The sequence below is a fragment of the Emys orbicularis genome, chromosome 14 (assembly GCF_028017835.1).
Source record: "Emys orbicularis isolate rEmyOrb1 chromosome 14, rEmyOrb1.hap1, whole genome shotgun sequence".
NCBI classification, from domain to species: domain Eukaryota; kingdom Metazoa; phylum Chordata; order Testudines; family Emydidae; genus Emys; species Emys orbicularis.
The window spans coordinates 2,748,558-2,762,296 of record NC_088696.1 but is presented as its reverse complement, the minus strand read 5'-3'; the positions used below and the strand labels follow the sequence as shown (position 1 = coordinate 2,762,296).

The window sequence follows — 13,739 nt, the reverse complement described above, 5'->3', positions numbered from 1 at the left end:
AATAGCATTTAGCATTTAAAGATAACTATCTATATATCAAATTGGCCAAAACACATAGCTATTCTAGAATGGAAATAATGTTTTGAAACTCTTGTCTCACTTAAACCGTATTCCCTGCTAACTGGCCAATATGTAAATCCTGTGGTTTAAGTTTCCGGAGACATTCCAAAACTGAGTGGATGGAAAGAGGAGGAGAGCCTATTTGGCTATTTATACACTATGTTCAACTAATGGCTGAGGATTTATTATTCAAAATACAAAATGTTCTTTTGGGAGAGAACCTCTGATCTCTTGCAGAGTAAGTGTACTAGGAACATGGAGTAGGACATGAAAGCATTGTCCAGGGCACTTTGCAGAAGGCTGTTCATAGTCAGTATCACGTTATGCTGTGTGTACATTACAAATAGGAAAATTGTTTCATAGCCTTGATTTTGGGTCTGGGATGATAAGAAATGCAAAAGATAACAGCCCTTTGATAAAAAGATTAGCACTTCATTGAATTCAGGCTTCATATTTTACTTCTTGGTCTGAGACTTGCAGTTTCAGCAAACTTTTGAAATTAAGTAATTCCCTTTTATTCACATCCAAAACATCAGTTGGTGTTAGGCACAATTTGCAATTAGATTAGAAAGGATTTAGGATTGAAAAAAATTAATTCCTCAAGAAGCCTGCCCTCCAAGTTTAGAAACATTTAGAGGACAAAGTTAGATCTTACTTACATACTGCATCATAAAGCTGACATACAGATCAGGTCAAGATTTTTGTTTTACAGTGTTTCACCCCAATGAAGACTTAACCAAACTGCTTTGTGAACTTGCCATTGTGCAAACATATCCTGAAACCGGATTGTTTCATATTGCGATCTCAAATGCAATACAGTTAAGTTATTTCAATCTGGAAAATCATTTCTTGACCCTAGAAGTTTGTAATTTAGACAATTTAAGTATGGGTATGCTGGTCTAGAAATGTACTCTTGCGTGAAATGCAAAAGTATAGCATTGCTGTTTGTTTAAAATCCTGTTTATCTGACACTACAGTTGTTTGATTTATGGGGTTTAATGTGTATTCCAAGATTGTTTCAAGGTTTCTGATTTTTATAGTGATCTCTCTCCTTTTAGCCGTCTCTTGTGAGGAGGAAAGTTTATGGCATCCCAGCAAAACTGCACTGGAAAAGAGCCACCATCTCCCTAGTAGTCTGCCACTAAGGAGTCAATACATTGAGCCATGATTGTTAGAGGCTATAATGCAGGATAACATTTTATCAACTCTTTGTGTTTTGCAGCAGTGGCAGCCACTGGCTGTAACCTGGATAAAGTAAATATTCTTCCTAGTGCCTTGATAACTCCACTTATGCCGACCAGTGTGATTAAGAATGAAGATGTGGCTCCAATGGAAGTTACAGCCGAAAAAAGATCTCCCACTATCTTCAAGGTAAGCTAAATTGTGAGCCCACTATGCTGATTATCCAAGCTTCGGGCATGACAGCATGTCCGACTATTTCATGGTAGCGTGTAGCAGAGGAGAGAAATAGGAGAGTGGTGAAAACTTCATAGCCCAAATCCAGTCAAACCTGTAATCCAGACATGCACATAAAGCAGTGAGTGATTCCCTTAAAAGTCATCAACAGCACTCTGACTCCTACACTTGTCCTCAATGAAACAGACTGTGGAGCAGCACAGGTGTACAAGTTCTATTAGTAGCTTGCTGGCCCAAAGTCTCTGTTCTCCTGTTGCACTGTGTTCAGCCATAAAATCAAACACAGCCAACCTCCAGAAAGCTACTAATAGTGACCTGCCCTGAGCAGCAGCCTTTTCTGTTGACTTGGGAGAATGAGGAGGAGCAAAAAGGAAAAAAGCAATAAATATACAGAGTGGGGGGAGAAAAAATCCTACAGATGGGAAAACATGAGAAACCAGGCAGAGTAAAGGAAAAAATTGTAACCTAGTGCCAGTACATGTGCCTGTAAAGGGAGATAGTTATCAGTTTATCACTTAAGAAAAAAGTCGGGTAGCCCTTACTAGTGGTTTATTTAGGATGTTTTGTTTGGGATGCCTTTTGATTCTTTTCTAGGACAGTGGAAATTTTCCTCCTAGAGTAATCTCCATTCTCCAACTACGTGCAGGCAGGTTCATTTGTAAGGTCTGAGTATCAGCTTTTGTGTCTCATAGCTGGACAACATATCCAAATGAGACCTGCACTGTAACCAAGACAAAGTAAGTAAAAGATAAGGAAAACAGCTGAGGAAGGGAAGCACTGCTGCAGGAAATGTGTTGGTATAACACAAAGCTGGAGAATAGCTGGAAAACATTAGTAGTATCACCATTGTATGGCTGCTTCTCTGTTGTACAGCAGCACAACAAATAAAGAACAGTTTTATTTCTTTGCAGCACAGTCAGTGAAACAAGGAACAGTCAGGATAAAGCCAGGACAAACATACATGCAAACCTATGACTTCATGGAGACTTGAGAAAAAGAAAATACTGCAAGCCATTCTACATTGCAACTATTTATTAAATGACCTAAACAAACCCAAAATGTTCATACAACTTAGGCACTCAATTCCACTTTTAGGCAACTTTATAAAAGTGACTAGATTTTCAAAGATGCTAAATATCCACTATTCCCACTGAAACCCAGGTGAGTTGTGAAGTGCTCATCAGCTATGAAAATCAGGTCAACTTTTACACAGTTGCCTAAATATGCAATTCTTTAAACTTTTTGCACCCAAGTTTGAAACTGTTGACCTATGTGTCTATGAAATGAATGCTACCACTTCCTGCTAAGAATTTAGACTACCTCCCACAAAGGAAAAACTATCTGGATTCTAAAACATGCCCCCCCCCCCCCCCCCCCCCGTCAGAACAAAAATCAGCTTAAAAGTTAAGGGTTGCAAACCAGTTTCCCATACTGAATTAGCCTATCAGCTTTTACTGTTAATGGCTCAAAAACAAAAACTGAGCAAGTTATTTTATCCTACATCTGGCTTATAGCTTCACAAATAGGAGTTTCCCACAGTGATGCACATAAACCTTGCTTGCTGTACTGGATCACACTACTGGTCCATGAAGTCCAGTGTTTTGTCTACAATAGTCCACTATCTGATACTTCAGAGAAAAGTGAATAAACCCCCACTTAATATATCTAGCCAATTCTGCAGAGTACATGAGTGAAAATTCCTTCCTGGTCCCAGTCAGCATCAGTTTATGCAGTGAAACAGAAGGTTTGATCGTCCTTATTTTAGCATCATAACAACAAATATTGGTTAAAATGTTGAATCCCCTTTTAAAATCAGCTGCAGTATTTGACTGATCTCTTGTGGCAGTGCAAGTCATCTTATTAACTATAACCGTATCCTAAGACATCAGTGAAGGTTTCTAAGCATGACCTGAGTAATCCTACATACTTCTTAATGTGTACTGCTTTTTTTTTCCCACCAGGCTACAAACGTGGTTGGACCAACTCAACAAACATTAGAAAATATGTCCAGCATATCAGGAAATGGAACCTTTTCAACTGCTGCTTCTCATTTACCTTCTGAGAGTGAAAAACAGCAGCAGATACAGCCTAAAATGTATAATGCAGAGACTCTGACTACTATCCAAACACAGGACATTTCACAGCCTGGTAGCTTTCCTGTCTCTGCTCCCAGCCAACTGCAGAATAGTGATGCACTATTGCAGCAAGCTGCACAGTTCCAGACGAGAGAGTCCCAACCCAGAGAGGTGTTACAATCAGACAGCACTGTAGTTACTTTGTCACAGTTAACTGAGGCTTCGCAGCAACAACAGTCAACACTATCAGAACCAGCACAGACACTACAGCAACAGATTTCATCAAGTATTTTCTCACCAGCAAACAGTGTGAGTCAGTTACAGAACACTATACAGCAACTGCAAGCTGGCAATTTTCCAACCAGCACTGCCAGTGGAAGCAGTGGAAATGTTGATTTGGTCCAGCAAGTCTTAGAAGCTGAACAGCAGTTATCTTCTGTTTTGTTTTCTGGGTCAGATAGTAGTGAGGATGTTCAAGAGCAACTCAGCGCAGACATTTTTCAGCAAGTTAGTCAAATCCAAAACAGTGTAAATCCTGGGATATTTTCCTCATCAGAGACAGCAGTCCATTCCAGGCAAGAGAATCTTTTGTCTGGAAGAGCTGAAAATGTCCATCCACAGCCTGAGAGCTCATTGTCCAATCAGCAGCAGCAGCAGGCAATGGAGACTTCTGCAGCAATGGTGATTGGAATGCAGCAAAGTATGTGCCAGGCTGCAACACAGATGCAATCTGATCTATTCTCCTCAGCAGCTTCAGGAAATGGAAACCTCCAGCAGTCCCCTGTTTACCAGCAAGCTTCCCACTTGCTAAGTGGGCTATCAACAAGCGAAGACATGCAGATGCAATGTGAGTTATTCTCCTCATCTTCTGGTGTTTCTGGAAATGAAACAACTACTACTGCTCAGCAGCAAGTCTCGACCAATGGCTCTACCATGTTTCAGACATCGAGTTCTGCAGATGGAGAAGAAGCTTCAGGACAGAATAAACAGATGCAAAACAATGTGTTTCAGACCATGGTTCAGATGCAACACAGTGGGGAAAGTCAGCCTCAAGTTAACCTTTTTTCATCTACGGAAAACATGATGGCCGTTCAGGCAGGTGGAACTCAACAGCAGGGAGGTGGACTGTTCCAGCAAGGTGGGGAAATTATGTCTATTCAGTCAGGAAGTTTCATGCAGCAATCCCCACATTCACAAGCTCAACTTTTTCACTCTCAGAATCCCATTGGTGATGCTCAAAATATATCCCAGGAAACACAAGGGTCTATTTTTCGTAGTCCAAATTCCATTGTCCACAATCAGACCACTTCCTCTTCTTCAGACCAATTGCAGACTCCAATGTTCCACTCCCAGAACACCATGGGTGTATTGCAGAGCTCTTCTGTACCTCAAGACCAGCAATCAGCCAACATGTTCCTTTCCCAGAATTCAATGAACAACCCCGTAACTCAAGAAGAACAGATGTCATTCTTTACAACACAGAATTCCATTTCTCCACTTCAGACAGCCACAAACACTGAGCAGCAAACTTCTTTCCAGCAGCAGGCACAGATACCCCACATTCAGAACCCTATGATTCCCCAAGATCAACCCCAAGCTCAGCCCACTCAGCAGGGTTTGTTTCAGACACAAGTATCACTAGGCTCCCTCCAGTCTAGTACAATGCCCCAGAACCAACAAGGGGCTATCTTCCAGCCTCAACATTCAATGGTTGCTATTCAGAGTAGCCCTCCATCCCAAGAACAGCAGCAACAGCAGCAGAACATGATGTTCAGTACCCAAAATACGAGTACAATTGCTTCTCAGAAGCAGACTATGATTTTCAACCCAAATCAAAATCCAATCACTAATCAGGAGCAGCAGAACCAATCTCTTTTTCATGCACAATCCAATATGGCGCCAATGAATCAAGATCAACAGCCCATGCAGTTCCAGGGTCAAACAGTGACTCCACTTCAGAATCCTGGGTCCAGCCAGACAGAGACACAGCAGCCCACCATGTTTCATAACTCACCCCAGATTCAGTTGGTTCAAGGATCACCAGGTTCTCAAGAGCAGCAAGTCACCCTCTTCATCTCTTCAGCTTCCATGTCTGCCTTGCAGACTAGCATGAGCCAGCAAGAGCTGCAGCAGCCTCCCATCTACTCTTCTCCGAGCAATATGACAGGTATTCAAGGAGCTGCTTCTCCTGCACAGCAACCATCTTCTTTGTTTCACAATCCAACAGGAAGTGCTATCAACCAGCTGCAGAATTCTCCTGCTTCATCTCAACAGACTTCAGGAATATTCCTATTTGGGATTCAAAATAGTAAGTGTTAAAAACCCTCAATTCTAATATTACGGTTTTGAAAAACAGCTACTTTGGAGGCTACAAAATTAATTGTGTTTGTACAGCTCTGTAGAGGTGTAAAGTGGTAAGTGGTAATGTTTACAGTCCTTTCCTTGAAAGTGTTAGTCATTAAAGGCAGGAAATAAGTAAATTACACCCATGCCTTTTGAGAAACTTCTGTCACCTTCAGTGGAACGTGCAAAAAGTTTACGTGTGTATAAGCCAATACAGTTGCATTTCTGTTGGATATACACCATTTATCCCAAAATACTAAAGATTATCTATGAAACCATGGGGGTGGAAAGGAAAATGTGAAATCAGTGCTCAGAGTTAGACTTCATAGAAGAGGATCTGTTCTAAATAGTTAATTCATGCTTAATACTTATATAGAGGTAATAAAAGGACGTGTTTCAAAAAGTCAGTGAAGTTGTTTTTAAAAATAAAGAGCTCGTTAGTACCCCATATTTTCTCCCTGTGAAGGTACTTGTATACTCTAATCAAGTTATCTCTCAATCTTCTTTTTAATAAGCTAAACAAACCATCAAATTATTTTTGTGGTGCTTTTCTGTGCTCTCTCCAATTTTTCAATGTCCTTTTAAAAATGTAGACACCAGAATTGTCCCCAGTATTCAGATATCAATTTTGCCAATGCCATGTACAGAGGTAAAAATGACTCCTCTATTCCTACTTATTACTCCCCTGTTTATACAGCCAGCAAATTAATTAGCCCTTTTGGCCACAGCATCGCACTAGGAGTTCATGTTGAATAGCATTGAGTTAATAACATTGGGGGGAGGGATAGCTCAGTGGTTTAGCATTGGCCTGCTAAACCCAGGGTTGTGAGTTCAATCCTTAAGGGGGCCATTTAAGGATCTGGGGCAAAAATCTGTCTGGGGATTGGTCCTGCTTTGAGCAGGGGGTTGGACTAGATGACCTCCTGAGGTCCCTTCCAACCCTGATATTCTATGATTCTAAGTACCTATCCCTATGGAACCCCCCTAGAAACAGCCCTATTCAGAGATGATTCCCCATTGATGACTACTTTCTGAGATCTGTCAGTTAGGTTTGAATGTTCCTTTAACTATTCTGAATTTTCACCTTGAAGTTTGAAGTATTTTCTTCTTCTCTCTCACTCCGTTACAAAAATAATTAGTCTTCAGATTTTACCTCAATGGGATAGTCAACGTTTTTCACTCCTCGTGTGCGCCAGTCCCTTTACTTCCACTTTTTGAACACTTACTATTAAAAGTAAAGAAATTAGAAGAATAAATAGGATGTTTCCAAACGCATGGAAAACTAGTTATTCTGACTAGTGCCAAAATTCGTTCTGAGAGAGAAGTATGGCTGTATTAGGTATATACAAAAATAAGCTTGCCTCATTCAGGGCATAGGAGGGATAATGATAAGAATCTTAAAGTTAAGTGTAAACGGAGACAGATGTTTGATTTTCCTATATAGAGTTAGCTTTTTAAATATTGGTTCTTACCTATGATACCCTCGCTGATATGTGTTATGCTGTTTATCCTTTTGAGGTCTTGATTGCTGTGATTGACAACAGCCCTACTAATTTCAGAGGGGTAGCCATGTTAGTCTGTATCTGCAAAAACAACCAGGAGTCCTTGTGGCACCTTAGAGACTAACCAATTTATTTGGGCATAAGCTTTCGTGGGCTAAAACCCACTTCATCAGATGCACAGAGTGAAAAATATACTAAGCATGTATAAATATACAGCACATGAAAAGATGGGAGTTGCCTTACCAAGTGGGGGGTCAGTGCTAACTAGGCCAATTCAGTTAGGGTGGATGTGACCATTCCCAACTGTTGACAAGGTGTGAGTATCAACAGAGGGGAAATTATTTTTTGTAGTGACCCAGCCACTCCCAGTCTTTATTCAGACCTAATTTGATGGTGTCAAGTTTGCAAATTAATTCCAGTTCTGCAGTTTCTCATTGAAGTCTGTTTTTGAAGTTTTTTTTGTCGAAGAATGGCCACTTTTAAGTCTGTTATTGAGTGTCCAAGGAGATTGAAGTGCTCTCCTACTGGTTTTTGAATGTTACAATTCTTGATGTCTGATTTGTGTCCATTTATTCTTTTGCCTAGAGACTGTCTGGTTTGGCCAATGTACATGGCAGAGGGGCATTGCTGGCACATGATGGCATATATCACATTGGTAGATGTGCAGGTGAACGAGCCCCTGATGGTGTGGCTGATGTGGTTAGGTCCTATGATGGTGTCCCTTGAATAGATATGCAGACAGAGTTGGCAACGGGGTTTGTTGCAAGGATAGGTTCCTGGGTTAGTGTTTCTGTAGTGTTCACTCCATGCATCTGATGAAGTGGGTTATAGCCCACAAAAGCTTATGCCCAAATAAATTTGTTAGTCTCTAAGGTGCCACAAGGAGCCCTACTAATGTGGTCCTGAACACGTCTTATGCCCAGATTGCCAGATGTGACAGTGTGAAGTGATATCTTTGCTGTTGTGGTATGGATATGTGTATCAGTCTGAGCTGAAATCACTACTCATTTCATGCTATACAACAAAATGCATTACAGCTATAGCAATATCATCCTGGTGGTGGAGAGGGGGCTTTCTGGCTAGGTACCAAGTAACGGCTTTAACTGTCATTTTTAGTGGTATAGACCAGCTGGCTTTCTGAGCAGTTTCCTAGGGTTTTTGAGTAAATGAGAAACAAATTATGTGTTGTACCTCTTTCTTTGCTTACTTGGTAGATGACAATTTTTTCTTCGTGATCAAATTTCTTTATGTTAGATTGCTTTGAGCAGAGTTGAGTCTTCATGGCAAATTTAGAAAGATTATTAAACAGTCTGGAACTGTAAGCTAAATAGTACCAAAAGGATTGATGATGGGAGGCCCTGAGAGTGAAGTATACAGATAGATGAATGAGTGACAAGAGTTCTGGACTCTTTGTTTAGACCTGTTACATTTTTAATAAGATTATTCATTAGTTGGAAGAAAATTACTAGAACTTGAGTACTGCATCTAAATAAAAAAATTCTGATAGATTCATTATAGGAATGTAACTCTTGTGCACTGAATTATATTTAATGCTCTAGAATAGATTGAATCTTAGGCCTTGTGTACACTGGCACTGGTGTGAAAAAACACCCCACTGAGCGCAGCAAGTTTCAGCGCTGTAAAGCACCAGTGCAGACAGTGCACCAGTGCTGGGAGCCACACCCCTCATGGAGGTGAGTTCTTTAGAGCCAGCGCTACGCCACGACCACACGCAGCGCTTTAACGTTGCCAGTGTAGACTAGCCTTTATAGAACCCTATGTAGCTGCCAGTATAGTAGGATCCACTTAATCGCCTCCCTGAGAAATGGCATACCTTTTTAATTGGGATGATTGCTAGGGAATGTATTCAATGTAGTGCATTTAATTAACTTGAAACAGTGGATAAATGGCACAACTGATGTATTTAAACAACACACATCTAGTTCTGCATGTAGCCTAGTCATGGTAAGTTATACTTGTGTTAGCTGGTATTTGCTAACATAAATTTCCCACCATGCAGTCTTCAGTGTTTCTTCAGGCTTCCTCTCAGTTACTTAGTGTTACCTTAATAAATAAATAAATATATAAAAACACACACACACACACACACACACGCGCACACACACACACACACACACACACACACACGCAAATACCAACTAATATATATTAAGTGTTTAATTGCTCTGCAGTATGCTTTTCTCTAAAGCAGTTTGTGAAATTAAAATGAATACCTCTCAGGGAAAAGTACTGTGTTTTGCTGAGAACCTGGATAGTGCTGATCCTGCTGTGAGTTTCCCCACTGATTTCGTTAGCAGGAACAGGATTGGCCACTATGCTATTTCTGTTATATTTTTTTTAATTCTATTCTCTTTTTCCATAATAAAATAACCAATTAAAATCCTTCAGCAATCGCTGATTGTCTTATTTAAACTGGAGAAATGAGTTACACTTGTCCATGTTAGGAATTTTTTTTCTAAACAAATGATAGCTAGCATTTTATAGTCCTAGTGTAAGCAGGGCAAGTTATAGTTTTAACATGGGTGAATGAAATTCATGGGAATACACCTACATAAGATCATATTCAAAAATATGTCAATACCTGATTGATGAGATGTACATAACTTTTATTTTACAGCCATATGCAGTTCTGTATTGCTTGAATTACTCTATATTTGCTTAATCTCTAGAGATATTATCTAAATGCGACAGAAACTTCAGAGAATTCAGAATGAAGCCAATCTATGAAGATGAATTTCTGCAAAAGTTTATACCAGTGCTTCAACACGTTTGTTCCTATTTTACCTAGCAAGGAGTGATCAACTCAGTTAATGTCTATTCTAAAGTTTCTTGCCAGTCATGATAAATCTCCAGCTGCATTTAATTCCAGTCCATGTTCAATATAAAGCAATTCTAACTGTGTTTAAGGGTGAATTGAACTCCTTTTAGTACATATACCGAGAGAAATGCACCTTACCCCATTTTAAAGCATTTTTATTTCTTCAAAGCACTGTACAGATATCTTCCTGATACCCTATAGTAACGTGACATAGTCTTAAATTGCCATATAGTCCACTTCCAAAACTAGGCATTCAGGGTGTAGTTGTCATGACGCATGGATCTTGAACCTGGGTTTGGAGGAGCAGCCATTCTCCAACCCTCCACCTGGCAGCCTGCTGACAGCCTGACAACTGCTTGCCATGAAGACCAGTCCCAGTTTGAGGCTCTACTCCTGAGGTCCTATTAGTGGAGTCTCAGAGCAGCTGATTGTCCCACTGGCCCTACTTAAGCCAGCAGCAGGAACAGGAAGCTGTCTGAACAACTAGGCTTCTCCCTGTTCTGGACTGTGTGCCTTGTGCTTCCTGCTGCCCCGATTTGAGTTTCTGGCATCCTGACCCAGCATGACTCGTGGCATCTGATATGTGGTTCTGATCTCCAGTTTGTCTCCTGGCTGTGACTCCTGGTATTATGACCCAGCCTGACTCTGGTTCCCAACTCGGGGTCCTGATCTCAACTTTGTCTCCTGCTTCTGACCTCCCGGTATCCTGACTAAGCTGACTCTCGACTCCTGTCTCATGAGTGTGGACTCCGGCTCTGACCACCTGGTCTGGCTACCCACAACCTGGCTGTGACAGCTTATTTGGACCACAATAATGCTATGGGACTGAGCCCAGTGCGAGAAGTATGGCCCAGCAGCACCACCACAGTCACTGGATGCATCAAGTACTGCAGGCCCAAGTCGTGCAGCTCATCAGGGAGAAGTAGTGGCTGCAGAAGCAAGTGAGGCAGCTCAGTTTCAAGAATGCCATGCTGCGACCACCACTTGCAGTGCCTTGCCCTGAACAGGGGCCTGCAATATCCTTGCCTGAATGGTTCGTCGAGAGCCGCCAGTGGTTCAAGGGCTTCATGAACCAGTACCACCTTCTGTTTCTGATGTGTCCCAATAGCTATGCCTCTGACTAGTCCAAGGTGGCCTTGGTAATCAGCCTGCCTACAGGAGACGCATTAGACTGGCCTCCCCTGCTGAAAGGCCATAGCCGGTGCTGTTGAACTGCAATGCCTTTCTCCAATCAATATCAATCAACTTTGACCCTTGCTGAGCTCGAGCAGCCAAGGGCACACTTCTGCCACCTCACAGCGGATACAGACTGGAATGAAGCAGCACAGCTCTACCAGTTCTGGTGGTGCTTACAGAAAGAAATCCAAGACTAACTGGCTTGTGTAGAGATGCCTACGGGCCTAGATGCCCTTATGAATCTTGCCATCTGCATAGACTATCGGCTGCGAGACTGAAGGGAGGAGAAAAGAAGTTCCCTGTAGTCCCTCTACCCGCATACCATGACCTCATCTTCTGTATCACCTGGTGAACCTATACAAGCTGATACAGCTTGTCAGCAGCTCACTCATGAGAAAAAAGAACAGTGCCATCAGCTCCACCTGTGCTCCTACTGCGGCAAACCTGGTCACGCGATCTCGGCCTTCCCAGTACAAACACGATGCAACTTGGGGAAACAAGCCAGTCCAAGCACAGATGGGGGGAATCGGCCTGGTCCTTGAGAGAAGAGAATTTCCCTGAACTCTAGTCCTCTCTGAGAGAGATCCCGAGCGCCATCCAGGGGCTTCCCATTTGCAGGTGCCTATTGAGCTGTCAATCCAGATTCCTTTCCAACAGGCCCTCATCAATTCAAGACCAGCGGACAATTTTATGGATGCAACTACAACAACAGAAGTTCATGCCAGACATGACTGAAACTATTGATGGCTCCCAGATGTCTTCAGGTCCAGTTGTGGAGAAGACTGTCCCCCTGGAGATCTTTATTCAGGGGCACAGAGAAATAATACAATTTGGTGTGATCCATTCCCTGCATTTCCCCCTGATCCTTGGCATCTCCTGGCTAACCCTTAATGATCCCCCTCATTTGCTGGCAAGAATAGAAGGTCACTTTCCCATCAGAATTCTGTCAAAGGCTTAGCCAGGGACCAGTAAGTGTTGCAGCCAGGCCCAAGTAGGTTTAATCGCTCACATTGAAATGCCTACTGAAAGAACTATGGAGCTCCCCCAAGTACTGTGACTATGCTGATGTCTTTGAGTAGAAGAATGCAGAAAGCCTCCCCCCACATCAGGACTGTGATTGTCTCATAGAACTGCAGTCGGGTGAAGATTCCATTTGGATGAATATATGCAATGTCAGAGCCTGAACTGGCTGCGCTGAAAGAAAACCTGGCCTGGGAGTTCATCCGCAAGTCAACTTCACCAGCCGGTGCCTCAGTCCTTTTCGTAAAGAAGGACAGCATCCTCTGCCTTTGTCAGTTTCCGAGCACTAAATCCGATAACAATCCAGAACCGCTACCCATTACCTCTAATCCCTGAGTTGTTGAACCATGTGGGGGCCACCCATGTATTCATTTAACTGGATCTCTGGAGATCATAATACTTTATTCATATCTACTGTTCCCTCTGAATGCATGCTGTGTTGAAGTAGTTCTGTGGCTTGCATGGATTAAGTTTGGCAGTTCGTCTGCAGTTGGGGGGAGGGATAGCTCAGTGGTTTGAGCATTGGCCTGCTAAACCCAGGGTTGTGAGTTCAATCCTTGAGGGGGCCACTTAAGGATCTGGGGCAAAATCAGTATTTGGTCCTGCTAGTGAAGGCAGGGGGCTGGACTCGATCTTTCAAGGTCCCTTCCAGTTCTAGGAGACAGGGTCATTGGATGTACTACCAGAAGCAAGGGGGCATAACAATACTGACCTTTGTAAAGCACTTTGAGATCTACTGGTGAAAAGTGCTAGATAAGAGCTAGGGATTATCATAATCATTTATTGTATTTATGTTCATTTCTTTCTTAACAGACTGTGGCCAGCTGTTAACCTCTGGACCATCTGCATTGCCAGATCAGCTGATGACTATAAGTCAGCCAGGTCAGCCACAGAGTGAGGGGCAACCTGCAGTGACAACGCTTCTGTCCCAGCAGATATCTGAGAATTCTTCTCTACCTTCATCTATGACAACCAATCAGTGTATAGAGAAAATTGATGACTTGCTTGTGTCATTACAAAACCAGGGGAACAACATGGCTGGCTCATTTTAATTGGCCAAGTAAGTAGTGAATTTGGGTCTGTGGGTCTTCTTGCAATGATATTTAGTAAATTTTTATATATACCAAAGAGCCTCTTGTTTTAACAGATGATGACTTTGCAATGAAGTCACAGTGCATGCAGAAATCAGTTAATATATCTCTATGCCCCTGAAGCAAGTGTATAATTTCTAGTAGTCCAGAGTAGGGAGTATTGCTGTTCATCAAGAGATCAGAATCTGTAGAAAATAATTGATCAAGTTTGGGTTTT

The 13,739-nt window shown here is 42.0% G+C and overlaps 1 protein-coding gene across 3 annotated transcripts in view; it reads left to right on the top strand.

Annotated features, from left to right (window-relative positions):
• NFAT5 (nuclear factor of activated T cells 5) overlaps window positions 1-13,483 on the top strand; it is a 131,299-nt gene extending 117,816 nt beyond the window's left edge. For all 3 annotated transcript variants that reach the window (XM_065416491.1, XM_065416490.1, XM_065416492.1), the window contains 3 exons: window positions 1,283-1,431; window positions 3,438-5,859; window positions 13,245-13,483. In XM_065416491.1, the coding sequence (XP_065272563.1) occupies window positions 1,283-1,431; window positions 3,438-5,859; window positions 13,245-13,483 (2,810 nt within the window). The remainder of the gene's footprint in view (window positions 1-1,282; window positions 1,432-3,437; window positions 5,860-13,244) is intronic.
• Window positions 13,484-13,739: the final 256 nt, after the last annotated feature.